The sequence below is a fragment of the Phasianus colchicus genome, chromosome 1 (assembly GCF_987193195.1).
Source record: "Phasianus colchicus chromosome 1, bPhaCol1.hap1.1, whole genome shotgun sequence".
NCBI lineage: Eukaryota > Metazoa > Chordata > Aves > Galliformes > Phasianidae > Phasianus > Phasianus colchicus.
The window spans coordinates 75,725,701-75,744,512 of NC_143436.1; the positions used below are offsets into that span (position 1 = coordinate 75,725,701).

The 18,812-nt window shown below is 41.3% G+C and overlaps 1 protein-coding gene across 1 annotated transcript in view; it reads right to left on the reverse strand.

Annotated features, from left to right (window-relative positions):
• Window positions 1–7,711, reverse strand: part of ANO2 (anoctamin 2) — a 196,664-nt gene extending 188,953 nt beyond the window's left edge. Inside the window, exons 1-3 of the mRNA XM_090139455.1 lie at window positions 7,687–7,711; window positions 6,585–6,799; window positions 3,367–3,741 (exon numbers count right to left, since the gene is read on the reverse strand). Coding sequence (XP_089995581.1) covers window positions 3,367–3,741; window positions 6,585–6,799; window positions 7,687–7,711 — 615 coding nt within the window. The remainder of the gene's footprint in view (window positions 1–3,366; window positions 3,742–6,584; window positions 6,800–7,686) is intronic.
• Window positions 7,712–18,812: the final 11,101 nt, after the last annotated feature.

The window sequence follows — 18,812 nt, forward strand, 5'->3', positions numbered from 1 at the left end:
ACAGCCCCATATGGCCAGCGTGTAAAGCCAGTATGGAATGGAGGCTGACAGTAGATTACCATGACCTGAATTAAGTCACACCACCATTAAGTGCTGCTGTACTAGATGTGCTAGAACTCTAGTATGAATTGGAGTCAAAAGCCACCAAGTGGTATGCCACCACTGACATCGCTAATGCCTTTTTCTTTATTCCTTCAGCCACAGAATGTAGGCCACAATTGGCTTTCACCTGGAGGGGCATTCAATATACCTGGAACTGTTTGCCTCAGGGGTGGAAATAGTCCAACCATTTGCCAAGGGTTGATCCAAACTGCACTGGTGATGCTTCCAAGTTCTTACAGTACATTGATGACATTATGGTGTGAGGCAATAGAACAGAAAAAGTTTTCAAGAAAAAAGAGAAAATAATTCAGATCCTTCTGAGAACTGGTTTCGCTATTAAGCAAAACAAAGTGAAAGGATCTGCACAGGAAATTCACTTCCTAGTTACAGAGTAGCAAGATGGACATCTTCACATCCCAATGGATGTGGTCAATAAAATCACTGCCCACTAGTAAGAAAGAGACACAATCTTTTCTGGGCATAGTGGGCTTATGGAGAATGCATGTTCCAAACTGTAGTCTCATTGTAAGCCCTCTTTATCAGGTGATGTGGAAGAAGTATAATTTTATGTGGGGACCTGAACAACAGCAGGCTTTTGACCAAATTAAACAAGAGATAGCCCAAGCCCATGGCCATGGGGCCAGTACAGAAGGGACAGGATGTAAAGAACATCCTCTACACTGTTGCTGGAGAGAAAGGTCCCACTTGGAATCCCAGGAGAGACTCAGGGCCCACCCCTTTGTCTTCTGGAATGAACCGTACAGGGGGTCTGAAGAGTGCTACGCTCCAACTGAAAAGGAAATCTTAGCCACATATGACGGGGTTCAAGCTGCTTCCGAAGTAATCAGTACTGAAATGCATCTCCTTCTAGTACTTCAGCTGCATGTCCTAAACTGGATGTTTAAAGGAAAGTTCCCTTCACCCATCATGCTACTGATGCCACTTGGAGTAAGTGGATTGCATTGATTATGCAACAAGCTTAAATTGGGAACCTCAGTCATTCAGGAATCCTAGAGGTGATCATGGACTGGCCTGAAGGTAAAAGGTTTGAAACATCAGCAGCAGAAGAAGTACTGCATGCTAAAGAGGCCCCACCATACAATGAACTACCAGAGAATGAAAAGAAATATGCCCTGTTTACAGATGGATCTTGTCTATTGTGGGGAAGCATCACAGATGGAAAGCTACTGTGTGGAGCCCTACACAACAAGTTGCAGAGACCACTGAAGGAAAAGGAGTATCAAACCAATTTGCAGAGGAAAAGGCTGTCCAACTGGCGTTACATGTTACTTAATGGGAATGTCCAATGCTTTATCTTTATACCGACTCATGGATGGTGGCAACTGCTGTATGGGGGTGATTACAGCAGTAGGAACAAAACAACTGGCAATGAATGTATTTGGGCTGCTGAACTGTGGAAAGACATTGCAGCCCAAATAAAGATATGGGCATCAAGGAAGAGATACAACATATTAGTGGGCAAGAGATCAAGAGGTGGACTTAACACAGTTATTTATAATTGCACAGGTTATTAATGACTGTGAAATATGTGTGGCAATTAAACAAGCCAAGAGGATGAAACCTCTCTGGGGGGAAGGGCCATGGCGAAAGTATAAATATGGGGAGCCGTGACTGTATGGGGAGGCTGATTGTATCACCTTGCCACAAACCTTTGATGGTAAGTTATGTGCTTACCATGGTGAAGGCAACCACTGGGTAGCTTGAAACATGCAGTATCCCATGCTACCACCAAAAACACCATACTCACTCTCTAGAAACAAGTTCTTTGGTGACATGGCACTCCAGAAAGAACTGAGTCAGACAATGGGACTCATTACAAAAATTCTCTTGTAAATACTTGGGCCAAAGATCATGGCATTAAGTGGATTTATCATATCCCCTATCATTCTGGTAAAATCAAATGATGCAATGGATTGTTAAAAACTATGTTAAAAGCAATGGGTGGTGGTATATTTAAGCAGAGGGAGAAGCATTTGGGAGAAGCCACCTGGTTGGTCAACACTCAAGGATCTATCAATTGTGATGGCCCTGTCCAATCCAGCTCCCTGCATACTGTAGAGGGAGATAAGGTCCCTGCAGTACATGTAAAGAGCATGTTGGAAAAAGCAGTTTGGATCTTTCCAGCTTCTGTTTTTTCAGGGACGTGGGTCCATATGGTGGGTAATGCAGAAATATGGGGATGTTCAATGTGTACCACAAGGGAATTTGAAGTTGAGGGTGTACAATCTGCAATTCCATGTAAATATATGTATATATATGAGTGTGTACATGTGTTTATTGCTTGTTAATTATTGTTTGTTTGTATATTTTAAGCATGATGTAGTGATGTGGAATAAGGAGTGGAATGTCATGGTTTTGTGGCTTTTTTTATCAGTATTCTACATCATAACATCATGTAGTGCACTGGGAGTTAAAGAGTTAATGCTCCAGCTCCATGGATCACAGATAGTTCTGGGTACCTCATTCTCAGAAGAGAAGAACTACATACTACATACTCAGAGGACTTTGTGTTGTTCTGTTTCCATTTTCCATTTAGAAGGAAAGATAAAACTGTTCGCATATCATGAAACACCCTTTCATTTCTCTTCTGCTTGGCCCAACTAAGTGTCTTGCCTCAGCATTAGAGTAAGTGCTTCAGTTTTTCAGACATGCTCATTTTATTTGATTTAGTAGCTTCAATTGTATTATATTGTATTATGATGTGTTATCTTGCATTCTGATATCTTATTTAGTGAATTAGGTTTTTTTCTCCTCAGATTGCTGCTGCTGTTATGTTTTTAGGCCCATCTCTCTACCCTCTTTCCCCTTTTTCCTTTTCCTGGGGCATGGGCCCCCCATCCCCGCTAGTCATGGAACTGGGCCAAACCAGCCTGTAAACCATTGACAGGCATGTATAAAATAGCTCATATTATTTATTTTTTATGATTCCTAATTTGGGGTTACAGCAACAGCTTTAAATCCTAGGATGTTCAGCAGTGAACAGCAGTGACAAGGTTTACGGTTAGCTTCTTAAAATGACTATGAGATACCTCAGGAACAGTACACATAATACATGTGATTCTCCTATTGGTTAACATTAAACCAGAGAAGGTATAGAGACAGGCTTGGCCCTGATGCAGGATCACAGCGAGGCTTCTGCTTGCCAATGTTTATGCTCCCTGCATGTCCATCTTATGCAACATGGTGGCCATTACCCATCGGGCACCCAGTGCCATGCAGAATACACAATTTTCTCCCTCTTACCTCAATGTCCTTCTCAATCTCCAGTCCTGCTGCGGCTAGATTGCATTCATACTCTTCCCTCTGCAGTCGTTTTTCCTCCTCCAGGGTGTCCAGTGGGTCCAGCTCAATCACTTGAGCCTCCTGAGGGATATGCTGGCCACTGTCTGGCTGCAGATTGAGGCAGCCCTTCTTGGTCTCTCCATTTGAAACGATGGCCATGGAGGCTGCCCTATGTATTGGTCCTAGTGATCCAGCTCCAGGCTTGTGCTGGGTGAGACGTTTCCGGTAGTGGTAGACTAAAACATAGTCAACCTTTCTGTTGCTATCTCTGAAGTGCAAGCCACTCATGGAGCCCATGGCCTCTCCTTGGGTCCCGTCCAGATAATTGTTTATAATCTGGAATGGAAATACATGGATGGAAAACCGAAAAGTACAAGGAGAAGCCAGACCTTGGGGCTGAATTTACACAGATATTTAAAAGCACTAGTTGAGCAGAGTTAAAATTGGAGATTAATTGAGAATACAAATGAGCTATAAACTTGTACACTATTGTTCAGATTAGGTCATGTTGAGATCCTCTGACTGCAAACATACAAGGGTGCCTAAATATAGCAGCTTTATCTTGCTCCTTGAAATGTACAAGATAGCTACCCCTCTGATTGTGCTGGTATGGTCAGGTATGTCTGCACTGTCTCTTTGGCCTCTATAAACAGGACATAGGAGACTACATCAGCATTTTAAAATGGGATTGAAGTTTGAGAAAAAAGAATCACATTACAGTTCATGACATAAAAAAGGATGAACTGTGGAAGAAAGTTGGACAGGGAGGGGAATCAGACAAATTTGTGCAGGAAGGAAAAGAAAAAACTGATTCAAGGTAGAACATGAAAATGTTCCTCCAAGTAGTACAAAGGCAAGAAGGGCAGAGCTGAACACAGATTATTTAGCAAATACCAGGGATTAGAGAGAAAATACAGTTGATGTGTATTTTAATAAGAGAAGAGTATGTGGCTGAACAGCAGCAGTGCAAAAGAAAATCAATGACTAAATCAGTGACATTAAGATCACTTACGTTCTACTCGACTGTGGACTGCCTCTGCCACCTTCTCCCCTCTATACAAATCCTGGCATGGAACTACTTCTGTTCTAACGACCGCCACCCCACCCCGTGCAGGGACAGCAAATTTGATGTACTTTTGTTGAACACTGAAATTAGATTTTAGACATTAGCTTCCACTTCTTTCACTAAGGTAGCTTGTATATTTTCCAAATTTTTTAACAAGCACCACATCCTGCTCAATGCTGTACCTTAAAACCCTTCACCTAACTCTCTACAGTGCCATTCATTACCGTGACAACAGCCCTCTTGGGACTGGGGAACTACATAAATGCAAATAAATAGAGTCACACTAATTCAGAACATCAACCCATAAATCCAGCTAGTTATGGCTCTCATAGTTTTCTATAGAAGTAAAATATTGACAAGTACTGTTAAAAACTTATTTCTCTTCCCTATCTCCCCTTCTATTACATGTACTGGTAGCACTTCAAAGTTAACCAAATGTACTTTTTACAGTTTTCTCATTTGTTAACACAACATGAATACTTAAAGATATTATATAAATGCGAATTATATTTTTTTAAAACCTGATTTTCATTGTTTCCCTTCACATCTCAGTTTCCCACAAAGCAGCTTTCAATCACCATATCTCTAAATATTTTTTTTAATATGCATGCTCCATCCTTTCTTTCCTGAAATTATCACCAGATAATCTGTTCCACACATTACACTTATCTCAAACTTATGTGTAGTGCATTTCAAACTTATGTGTAGTGCATTAATACAGTCTCTCTAGGCATATATAAATTTACACTCAGCAATGCATTCTGATGGAATATAAATCTACTTGGGAGATAGCATTTTATTGCAATTCCCCATGTCCTAGTTAGATTTATTTTCATAATGTACTCACAGGCAGTCCACGCAAAGGATCCATCTCTGCCACAATGAAGAAAAATATGTTCCTTTCCAGACTCACACAGTACAACACAGAAGTGATGATGTCACCACCTCCTGCTTACTGGCACAATGCAATGCTTAGCTGTATCTAGAGAAGATGAACTCTAAACTTTCTCTCCTCCCTTATGGGGAATTGCAAGCAGAAATGAGATTCATCAAAAAAAAAACACAGGAGAAGGAACAATGGAAAGTTGCTAACAGGTTTTCTTGTTTATTACCTGTGTGCAGCCAGCTGCCACATCCCAGTCACCTGACAGATCACCATAGCAACATTAGGTGTTGCTGGAGTTACACAAAATAAAAGGATGACGAGATACCATCATGCCCTTCTCCCTCTCTCCCTCTCCTGTTGACTCTTGCTTTTTCCTCACCACAGACTTTTGGCAGCAAAATGCCATCCCAATTACTGTGGGTTTCTATTGCTAAGAGAACAAGACAAAATTCCCATTAATTTTTGTGAAAAAAAAATATTTTGTTTGCCCTAAATTTGCACCACTTCACTTTTTTGGCACAGGAAGACCTTATTAGAGATAAAAACTTATCAAGTAAGTTGCAATTTGCAAAATTTCTGGAAGAGCCATCAAGATCTTTCCTCTCTCATAGCCATTCTAGAGGTTAGAGTATTCTAAATTACCATTTTCAGTCCCAGATTCATTGTTTCATAATATTTCCAAGATAAGTAACTAGCACACGAAGCAATAAGAATATGGGACGGTAGGATCAACATTTTATGAGTTCTAATCCTCTAATAGAAAATATATCACTACATACCCCAGGAGATCTCTCTTCTAATATCAGCTTTGCTAGGAAGACTGTAGCCGTCCCAGTTCCAACCTTGTTCGCATTAACACCTGGGTATGTGCTGACCCACACTTTGAAGAGGGATAGCCAATTCTGTCATCAACTTGCAGATCTATTCCTTCACCAAGGTAATAGCCACCTCTCTATTCTTTTTCAAAGAATTTTGACTCCAGGAAATAATCAATAGAATCTTTGTGATACCACTGGAACACCCATTATTAAGACACAAATTACAATACAAGAACCTACTGAACTATCTAAAGTTGTAGGATACGTCTACTAGCACTGTTACTTTTCTCAGTACAGCTTAGTTTTTCCTAACAGAGAAAGAATGCATCACACTGCTCATCCTACTCCAAACCTTTTCTTCATCCCAAAGTTGTTAGAGTTATGTCAACGAACATAAAATCCTACTTACAGAACTGTAGTCAGCATCCACACAGCTAGATGCTTCTAAAGATCCTCTGATCCTGCTGTTGTGCAAGGAAGGCCTGTTTTGAGGAACTGTTAGGTATTCGCTGTTGTATCCCAAGAAATACCCTCTTGATGATGTTGCTGCCTTCAGCCTGTTCAGACTTGAGGAATGAGAGTTGATTAGTGTTATATAAATAGCGCTTTTGTGCAGGTGGTTTCCTAAAGGAATAGGAAGTAGGACAATTAATGAACACTATTAGGCTTCAGATACTGAACTAGATCATTTGGAGAAGAATACCTACAACTGCAGAGGAATAGCAGGTACCGCCTTTAGCTCAGTACTATGCTGATTCTTCAGTATACTCCTCCTTTAATCACAAAATTAGATCCTGGAAATTAAGTGCACTGCAACTAGCCATGGACCTTCTTCCTAAACATGTGGAAGTTGTATGCTGTGTGTTGTGATTGCAGCAGGGCTCTCTGGGTGAACCATTCATGCTGCATGGAAACTAAATCACTGGAACTGAAGTGAGTCAAATTTGCTTATGACTTACAACTAGTCTTGAAGGTGACATGTTTCAGTTCCAGTATATAACATGATCAAAATTTAGTTCATTCACATAGAAGCTTCTGGCTATCAGTCATTCTCTACTAAGAACTCAACTTCTGGTCTTATTCTGAGGGAGTAATATCATGAGAATTTTAGTTTTAGATGTGCTTCCCATCTCCAGTATAAAAAAAATGCCATGGCCATAAGACAGCATAATTGAAGGGGGGCAGTAATTGCATGCCATTTCCTATTCACTGCCAGTGCAAGTAGTAACTGTATCTTTGCTGTACAGAACTGTACAGTAACAATAGAGAGCAATTTTTGACCACAGACTTCAAATGCAGATAGTCAACAGAATCAATAACACAATGCAAGAATAAAGGTAAAAAGTAATGGGTACAGAAACCTGTATAATGCACAGATGTTTCATATTCTTTCCCCCTCTAGTGGTACAATGGCTGTAAATGAAGATCGTCTGGTTTTTACCAATAGTTTATTTGAGATGCTTATTGGGTTCAGGAATTGTGGCTTGTTCTTTCAAGTCATCTCTTTCTACCAAAGAGATGACCCATTTGCCTCATACGTCTAGCCCCACTCTTCTTACCTTTTTAATTAACAATCTTAGCAATGAAATTCTCTGCCTTCTGTGTAAAGAAAAAATAATAAAAAAAAAATCCACCAAAACCAACAACAGTAACAAAAACCCAAGCACATAATGTAGTTACTTTGTAGTCTAAGAGGAAATGTCCTATGACATTGCTGCTCTTGTTAGGAGCTGTGTGAGGATCCTTGTGTGCCATAAGAAAGTGCTGGGAAATTCCAGCAGTTTCCTCCAGACCTTCCTCATGGCATTGGAGATTAGGCAGATGTGAAGGCAGGAATAATTCTCATTCTCATTTAGTGTTCATGAGACAAAACAGTCTTTCTTCTACACTGTTGAAACATGTAACTGGTGGCAGAATCAGTGAACCTAAACTGCATTTCAAAAGAAAAAAGAACTGGAGAGAGAACTGTATGCAGGAAACCAACAGTTGTGCAGAGTTCGTTTAATTAAAATAATTTAAGGAAAATCTAAAAGCATAATTCTTGAAGATGGTCATAACTGAACTCTGCTTATTCCTCTCTTTTGGGATGGAGGGAGAAGAATTGCTAAAAAGTGTCCAGAAGACAGATTTTCCTCTTAATTTTTGAATTTCTTGAATTTTTCAAGAGTCAAAGGCAGGCATTGTGTAATCTTCTATACCCCCAATACAAATTCATTGTGGTTTTAGCTGGTACAGACTTGGTTATTTTTATAATGTCTGGTATGATGCTATGTAGCTTAGAAAAAAAAAAAACAAACAATGTTGATAACAAATTAATGTTTTAGCTGTTGTTGATTAGTGCCTAACAGAGCCAAGGACATCTCAGCTTCTTAGCTTCTCACACTGTCCTGCCAGCAAGGAGTCTGGGACACACAAGGAGCTGGGGAGCTGGGCGGGGTCAGAACCAGGACAGCTGACCTGAAGAGGCCAAAGGGATATTCCATACTATATTACATCATGTGAAAAAAAAACCTATAATACTATGGGGAAGTTGGCTAGGTGGGGCTGCCACTGCCTGGGGACTGGCATGGGTCAGCAGATCGTGATAAACTGCATTGTGCAGCACTTATTTTATGTATATATACGTACATACATAATTAGTGTTGTTATCGTTATTTCTCTCTTCCTTTTCTGTCGTCATACGTACTTTTTTATCTCAGCTTACAAGTTCAACCTTTTTTTCTTATGCTCTCCGCCATCCCACTGTGGATGAGGAGAGAGTGAGTGAAGGCCTGTGTGGTGTTCATCTGCTTGCTAAATTAAACCACAACAAGACTGAATCTACTTACCTGCAATTGTGTGAAAAAGAGACGTCAGTAAAATGCTAAAGAAGGAAATGCTTGAGGGGTAGGGGTTTCCCCTGAAAGTTATGATTATTCTTGTGTGTCAGTAGCAGATTCGTGTCCTGCAACATTTGAACCATGCAGCAGATTGGCTCACCAGTCTTGCTTTTCTGATCTCTCAAGGAGACGTAGTGTTTTAGTTAATTGGAGCACATAATGATGCCACAAGGGAAACTCAAAGGCAAATAATAAGTGAAGTTTTTATTCCCAGCAGCTATGCAAAGTATTTTCAGTTTAAGTATGGAATATCTCACAAGAACTTTAAGCACAGTTGCTGAAAGACCTTTTTGCTTCCTAGTCATTTTAGTTGGGCCAAGGGAAAAAAATATATGTTTCTGCAGTTCATTCATAATAAAATGATTTAATTTTTATTATGCTTCCCAGCCTTCACAAACCATGTCACAGTAGTGAGGTTAACACTGGTAAGTAGGTATGACAGACAGGGACTTTGAGTCAGAATAAGTTTTTAGACAAAAGTGTAGATTCCATGTCAGAATTTAGAAGACTCCCATTCACACAGAAAGTTTTCATCTTCTTGAATCAAACTAACTGAACCAAAATGATCTGAATGGCTTCCACATTTGACAGTGCTTTCCTATCGTACTAAAGCTCCTCAGGATATTGTTCTTCAGATGCTGCATGATATCATTTCACTCTGTAAGCCTTTATGATATCTGGCATATTTGTTCTCATTCTTTAAATATTATAGAGGAACTGGTATAAATAGAAAGACTCTTTTTTCTCCAAAAGAGTGGTCAGGCACTGGTATGGGCTGCTCAGGGAGGTGGTTGAGTCACCATCCTTGGAGATGTTCAAGAAATGTTTAGATGTTGTACTAAGTGACATCATTTAGTGGAGAAATATTGGTGGTAGGTAGATGGTTGGACTAAGTGACCTTGGATGTCTTCTCTAACCCTGGGTATTCTATGATTCTAATTTAGGTGTGTATACATGCACATACTCATTCATACATAAGCTTATGCATAGCTTTGTGGGGTACATGTGCACACACACACACGAAAACACCACAGCTACTCCCCACAGAACAGTAGTAGAGTGTATCTTGAATTCCAACTCTAAAATGAGAGTAGATTAGAGATTAGAGAGAGTATCTACTCTAGTAGATCTACTCTCATTTTAGAAAAAATATTCTTGGAGCCTTCCCTTCAGTCAAGTATCCTGAAGTTTCAAATGGCTTCCAAGAACAAGGTACTCCCACAACAGAGTTCAGGGAAGACATTTAGCAAGGAATTAGCTCTAGTTTCAACATGTGAGAGGTAGATTGTGCTTTTGCAGCGGAAGTTTCCAGTATTTCTGTATGTAGTGTAGGATAAGATATTTTTAACAAAGAAAGCTGATGAACAGAGTAAAGTTGAGTTGAGGCATTCTCACCTGGGTAGAATTGGCAAAGGCACAAGGTAAGGTAAATATGCAGGGTAGGGAGAGCCTAGTGCAGAACAGAACAAATGCACTAACTTTTGGTAGCATTATCCTCCTATCTCCATAGAAAAGTACAGAACATACCTAAAAACAATAGACTGGTAACAGACTTTATATGGAAATGTATCATAGCAACAGTGTTGGGAAGATTGTGAGCCTGAAGTGCTCAATCAGTCAGTGCCAGGAGAGGTATTATTTGCATTGGGCCCACAGTGGATTTCACTGACTGGGCACACAATTTCTCCCCCTTTCAACTAGGGGGTGTGCGCCCATTATTGCAATAATGAATAAACAGCTGTTTTCACAAAGATCTGTGCCTGACTAGAAGTCGTGATTTTGAGCATGTTTCTCACAAACACCATGTCATACCAGTAATCATTTATTTGCCCAGTTAGTCTCTCTGCACTCATTTGCTTAAGTTTTCTGCAAACGTAGGGGCTGGCCACATGTGCGCCAATTGGCCTCACGATTTCAATTTCCAGTTTCTTGTCTAAAGTGTAATAATTAAAAATACCACCAAAAGTGGAAGGACTGAGGAGAATGTCTTCAAGCACAACAGTAAGTTGAGCAGGAAAGAGTCCAGGTGAGTCTTGCATATTTCCAGGTGAGAAGACTCCGCAACTTTAATGGGCAGCCTGTTCCAGTGTTCTGTTACCCCCACAGTAAAAAATGTTCTTTTGTATGTTGCAGTTTTTGCCATTTCCCCTTGTCTTGTCACTGTTAACTGATGAAAAGAGCCAGGTCTGGCCCATGGACATCCTGTTGTACACCAAGACAACTAGGTCCTTCTTTGCAGAGCTTCTCTCCACCTGTGTTCATGCATGCAGTTATTCCTCCCCAGGTGCAAGACTACAGTTGCTTTCGTTGAACCTCATTAGGTTTATCCTTCCCCAGCTCTCCAGTCTGACTACGTCTTGATGAAAGGCTGCACAGCCTTCTGGTGTGTCAGCCATTCCTCCCAGCAAACTTTGCAGACAGTGGACTCTATCCCCTCATTCAGGCCATTGATGAAGTCATTGTACACGAACCGGACCCAGTACAGACCCCTCAGGAAAACCATTAGTTCAGGCCTCTAATCAGATTCTGTGCCAGTGATCATAACTCTCTGAGCTCTGGTAGTCAGCCAGTTCTCAATCTACCTCACCATTCACTCATCTATCACACAAATACTAAGCTTACCTACAAGGATGTTACAGTAAACAGTGTCAAATGCCGTTCCTGAAGTCAAGTTAACAACATCCACTGCTCTCCTCTTATCTACCCAGCTAGTGTATCATAGAAGGCTACAGGATTGATCAAATATGATTTCCCCTTGGTGAATCATGTTGACTTCTCCTGATTACCTTATTTTACACTAATTTCCCAAAGATAGCATCCAGAACAAGCTGTAAAGAAACAATAATCCCTGGGACAGGGGTGAGACAGACTGGCCTGTACTTGCTGGGATCCTCCTTCTTGACCTTTTTGAAGGACGGAGTGTCAGTGGCTATCCCTCCAGTCTTCAGGGACCTCTCCTGATGATAGAGAGAATTTTAGCTATCACTCCTACCAGCTCTCTCAGAACACAAAGGTGCATCCTACAGGGAACTAAGGAGCTAAATGCATTCATTTTGGCCGTACATTCTCTGACCAGATCCTCCTCGACCAAGCAGAAGTCTTCCTTTCTTGACACTCTCCCTCTTACCTCCAGGGCCTGAGATTTCCAAGGGACAGCCTTAGACGTAAAGGCTGCAGCAAAGAAAATGTTCAGTAGCTGTGCCTTCTCTACACACCCCACAACACCCCAAAGCAGACCAATATTTTCTTTACTCTGCCTTCTCCCTCAAAGATATTCTTTGTGCTTGCCATATACAGTTTGAGATGCTCTCCATAAACACCTAATCTGCAGGCTGCAATTCTAGATCTCTTGTCTCTCGGTAGAACCCAGAAGTATCAAATCTGAAAAATGATGTCTTCTGTCTCTAGTTCCCACCTCTTCCTCCTACCTGTGGCACTGTTTCCTCCTTCGGTCTGGCTGTTGCTCTCGAGGGCTAGTAAGAGGCTAAAATGAAAGCACTTAAGTGTTCTTATACCACTTACCCTGAAAGACAGATTTCTTCTTTCCATCTTTCTGTCACCTCAACAACTTAAGAGTTTGAACAATCTCTCTGGATCCCAAGGCAAAGTGTCACCTTCGGGAAGTGGCTTTTACTTCAACAGACTTTGTGTCCCTGCTGCACTCAAGGCTTCTCATCTAATCTGCCTTGAACATATTTGTCTCCAAATTTCTGTACTCTGAAAGCATCTATTTAATTAAAAAGGACAAAGGTGTTGTTTTGTTTTGTTTTGTTTTTCATATGATAAAAAACAAAACAAAACAAACTGTAACATTTCTGTTTCAGGTTACAGAAATTAATCTATTTTCCATTCCAGCAGCTGTAACAAAGAAATCTGTTACTGCAGCTTGACCACACAGTTATACCAAGACTATACAGGAAAACATTATACACAGTACAGTTATTGTGTAGGTCCCTCAAAATATAATGCCTCCTGTTTATTTCCACGAAAACTATAACAAAATACACAATAACATTATTTGATAGAGCAAATCCTCAGCTACAAAATGCTATTTTTCACCACCAATAGCTATGCATTTCTGCTAGGGATCAACAAGAGCCTTCTTACTGCCCTCATAAAACTGCACCAGTGAAGGTGACCCTCTACTTCACAGCTGATGTGAAAGCATTGTTGTTAGGGTAATCTTGCATGTGCAGTCAGTCTTCTATTAGTCCAAACAGATGGAAGTCAGAAGGTGGTAAACTCAGACTGCACAGTGTATACAGTAGGACAGCGCAGCCAAGGTTGGCTATATGCTCCAGAGTCTTCAAACTGATATAGGTCCTGGTGTTACTGTGTTACAAGTAAAAGGTTGTCTTCTTCCCAATTTGAATCTGAAAGTTTGAGCCTTCAGCTTAGTCAGCATTACAATGTAGTGGTCATAAATGATGCCTTGTCCTATACCAGGAAATCCAGAAGGAACACCCCTTTCCTATCCCCAAAGCAACCCCTCTGCTGCCATCTGTCACACAGCAAGAAAATTTAATGAAATATTGTTGGGAAGGTTGAACCTCTACATCCATACCAACAACATTCACCTCTGACATTGTGGGCCAATATAAAAAGGCATTACTTTTGTTACAGTCCTCATATGTATAAATAGAGGGCATAATATGGTGATACGTGTGTTCTTTAGGTTCCCACTAAACTTCTCAGTTCTGCAAGTGAGCAACAAGAAAGGCTGATTTCAGTGCAGTCTGTCAGACCTGTAAAAGCATGCAAATATTTTCATTACATCATGGCTTTCTTTTTTTAATCATCACTTGTCTCTTCAAAATATTCCAAATATTTAATTTCCCCATTCATTAGTCCCAGACAAAAGAGACTGCATGTTAATTAAAAAGGCCTTGACCAGGCTAAAAGGAAGCACGATACCCAAGGAAATACCTAGGAATAAAAGTCTATATAAGAAATCCATTCTTTATTCAGGATCACTTGAAGGAAAAGGTCGAGAAGTTTAAATTAGATTATAAGTAAACTTGATTAGAGTGGTATCGTCAAACACCTCATTTGAAGAAAGGAAGGTTAAAATTTGGCCATTCCATTTCAAGTTTTTGGCATTTCTTCAAGTAAGCTTAAAAACTATTTAGAGGCTTAGTCACCTCTTCCTTAACTCCTACAAAAGTCAGCCACCATACTGCATTAGACGATTTTCTCTATAAAGAGTATGTCCTCTATGATCTCTATTCTGGAATCTGGAAAGGAAAGGGCGGAATACAAGGCTGAATGTAAAGAGATACAATTGAAATACTGATCACTACACAGGAGATTCCTACTCCTGAGTGCCCCACAAAGTCAGGATGTGTCATTTAAAGTGTTAGCACAAGGTCCAGTAAGGCACATGTACACAGGCTGCCAAAGACTAGTACTTTTCTTTCAAAGGTACTCTTTGAAAGAACTGAATATCTGCATAATTCTAGATCTCTTGTCTCTCGGTAGAACCCAGAAGTATCAAATCTGAAAAATGATGTCTTCTGTCTCTAGTTCCCACCTCTTCCTCCTACCTGTGGCACTGTTTCCTCCTTCGGTCTGGCTGTTGCTCTCGAGGGCTAGCTCATGTTGACAATGAGCTCGCTATTTGATTACGCTCAAAGCCTTACTCTTGATAGATGGTGACCACAATTCTGGATCAAACTAGGTGCTGAAATAACTGATGGAGGACACCTGGTTCAACATCTAAGCACCAACTGAGCATGCAAAATGTATATAAGCCTAGAACACTGTTATCTGCACGAGTGATCAAGCGCACAGAGAGACTTTCAGAAAACATGCAAGACAAGTAATAAGGTCACCTCTTCGACTCCGCAGAGATATGTGTTGTGATATCACAGTGGAGGAAAGGAAAGAGTAGCAAAAAAGAGAGTAAGTATACTTGCATATAATCTGAACTTCAAGGAAAAAAATACAGTGCTCCATATATATCAGGGTTACCTCAAAAGCAGATAATCACAGAGTATCCTGAGTTGGAAGAGACCCATGGAGATTATCAAATTTAACTCCTGGCTACACACTGGAACACCCAAGAATCAAGCCATATCTTCAAAACAGTCATTGTTAATTCATGTATTCCACTACGCCGTTCACAAACAGCGTTTGTAAAGAACTAGTGATAAGAATAACCTGGAAAGATACATTAGTCTATTGAAAAGACAAGGAAAATCTCTTCCTAGAAGAATTAATGCAATATATTGTAGCTGACATCTGAATTCTCAAAAGCAGAATATAATCAAATCACATTAAACTGAATAATAATTCTTGAAATGCAAGTTATGTGCCAGATCCTGCATCTATAGAAATGAAAAGCAAACTCTCATTACCGCATCCTATCTAAAGTACGTGAACCAGAAAGTCTGATTATATTCCTTTCTTCAATCTCTTTTTTATTTCTTTTTCTAGAAATGTGCCAGCATACTCTTATGTTCTTATAGAATCATAGAATCATTAAGATTGGAAAAGACCACTAAGATCATCTAGTCCAACCATTTGACCGTCACTGCCATACCCTCTAAACCACGCTCCTAAGTGCCACATTTACTCTTTTCTTGAAAACCTCTAGGGACAATGACTCTACCACCTCCCTGGGCAACCTGTTCCAGTGCATTACCACTCTTTTGGAGAACAAATTTTTCATAATATCCACCCTGGATCTCCCTGGGTGCAATCTGAGGCCATTCCCTCTTGTCCTACCACCTCATTACAACCTCCTTTCAGATAGTTGTAGAGAGCATAAGGCCTCCCCTGAGCCTTCTCTTCTCCAGCAATTCCACTTCTCTCAGCCACTCCTCACAAGACTTGTGCTCCAGACCCTTCACCAGCGTTGTTGCACTTCTTTGGGCATGCCCTAGGGCCTCATTGTCTTTCTTGTAGTGAACACAGTAGTTGAGGTGGGACCTCAGCAGTAGTGAGTACAGAGGGACAATCACCTCTAGTCTTGCTGACTACACTTTTTCTCATACAAGCCAGAATGCCATTGGCCTATTTGGTATTTATACAAACTGTGGAAAGATCTCCTTTGAGAGTAGCCCTGTGGAGAAAGATTTGGGGGTCCTGGTAGGTGAGAAGCTGGACATGAGCCAGCAGTGTGTGCTTGCAGCCTGGAAAGCCAACTATACTCCGGGCAGCATTAAAAGAGGAGTGGTTAGCAGGGAGAAGGAAGTGATTGTCCCCCTCTGCTCAGCTCTTGTGAGACCCCATCTGGAGTATTGCATCCAGGCCCGGGGCCCGCAGCACAAGAAAGACATGGAGCTTTTGAAGCGGTTCCAGAGGAGGGCCATAAGATGATCAGAGGACTGGAGCACCTCTTCTATGAAGAAAGGTTGAGGGAACTGAGCTTGTTTAGCTTGGAGAAAAGAAGGCTCCGGGAGACCTTATTGTTGCCTTCCAGTACTCAAAGGGAGTGTATAAACAGGAGGGGGCATGACTGTTGACATGGGTGGAAGTGATAGGAAAAGGGGGAATGTTCTTAAACTGAGACAGGCGAGGTTTAGGTTAAATATTAGAAGGAAGTTTTTCATTCAGAGGGTGGTGACACACTGGAACAGGTTGCCCAAGGAGGTTGTGGATGCCCCATCCCTGGAGGCATACAAGGCAAGGCTGGATGTGGCTCTGGGCAGCCTGGTCTAGTGGTTGGCAACCCTGCATATAGTAGGGGAGTTGAAACTAGATGATCATTGTGTTTCTTTTCAACCCAGGCCATTCTATGATCCTGTGATCTGGGCACACTACTTGCTCATGTTCAGCCAGCTGTCAACTGACTCCCCCAGATCCCTTTCATAGAATAATCATAGAATGATTTTCTTCTTCACAGCTTTCCAGCCACTTTGCCCCAACATTAGTGTGTATGAGGATATTGCAACCAAAGTGCAGAAGCTTGTACACCTGGTCTCAGCTCAGCAATCCAGCTTACACAGATTCTTCTGTGAGACTTTCCTGCACTCATGCACATCAACTCTTCCACCAGTCTGTGTTATCTGCAAACTTACTGAGAGTGTACTCAGTCCCCTTGTTTGGATCATGAGTAAAGATATTACACAGGGCAGGCCTCAATACTGACCCCCTGAGAAACACCACTCGTGACTGGTTGCCAGTTGGATTTAATTCCATTAACCACCACTCTTAGGTCCCAGCTGTCCAGTCAGTTCTTTACCCAGCAGAGAATATTCCTGTCTAAGGCACAGGCCGCCAGCTTCTCTGGGAGAATACTGTAGGAGACAAAGTCAAAGGGTACCATATGTATTATTTATTAAAGTCTAGCTAGACTGTGTTGACAGTTTAAAAAAGACTCATCCACTAGCTTGGTCAGTTGTTCAAAGAAGAAGATCAGGCTGACCAAGCATGACCATTCACAAAGCCACACTTGCTAGTCCTGATACTTAGGCTGTCCCATACATGCTGTGTGATTGCACTACCTGCTCCATGATCTTTCTCAGTACCAAGGTCAGGCTGACAGACCTATAGTCCCTGGATCCTTCTTCTGACACTTCTTGTAGAAGGGCATCACTTCAAGAAGTCTCCAGTCATCTGGGGCCTAGTTGGTTGACCAGAACTACTGGTAAATGATTATAAGTGGCTTGGTGAGCACTTCCACCAGCTTCTTCTGACATGCAGCTTTTGGAGCGGGTCCAGAGGAGGGCCACTAAGATGATCAGAAGGCTGGAGCATCTCTCCTATGAAGAAAGGTTGAGGAAACCAGGATTGTTCAGCTTGATGAAGAGAAGGCTCTGGGGAGACCTCATTGCGGCCTTCCAATACTTGAAGGGAACATATAAACAGGAGGGGGAACAGCTGTTTACAAGGGTGGATAGTGATAGGAAAAGGGGGAATGGTCTTAAACCGAGACAGGGGAGGTTTAGATTAAACATTAGGAGTCAGCTTTTCACTCAGAGGGTGGTGACACACTGGAACAGTTTGCCCAAGGAGGTTGTGGATGCCCCATCCCTGGAGGGGATTCAAGGCCAGGCTGGATGTGGCTCTGGGCAGCCTGGTCTAGTGGTTGGCAACCCTGCACGTAGTAAGGGGGTTGAAACTAGATGATTGTTGTGGTCCTTTCCAACTCAAGTCATTCTATAATTCTATGATTCTTCAGTGTTCCTGGGTGGAACCCATGTGGCCTCTTGGACTTGTGATAGTCTAAGTGGAGGTTTAAGTGGAATAACAGATCGCTAACTGTTTCTTCCTGACTTGCAGAGTGTTTATTCTGCTTCCCATCACTGTCTTCCAGCTCATGCGGCTGAATGCAAATGACCTGAGTGTTAAAGATAGAAGTAAAAAAGGAGATAATCAGCCTTTTCCCCATCCCCAGTGATAATATTCCCCGCCAACAAAGGATGGAGCTTCTCCTTGATCCTCCACTTGCTGTTAACATACCTGTAAAATTTTTTTTTATTATCTATAACAATACTGACCAGAATAATTTCTAGCCTTTCTAATTTTTCCTTTTCATGTCCTTGCAAAATATGCGATTATTGGTTTTCCCAGTGATACTTTGCCTGGTATCACAAAGAACTTTTCAGATGCTGTTTTGGTTGTAGCTGGCAGGATTCCAGGGAATGTATCTAGAATCCTGAACTAGACACATCATGTTCATTTGGCCATGGAAGTCTACATACAGCAATGAGCCACCATAATAACAAGTTGTCTTCATTGTTCGGCCTAACTGTCACATATAGTCTCTGCTGCATGGCTGGGTGAGATGTAATGGAGGACAGCTTTTGTATTTC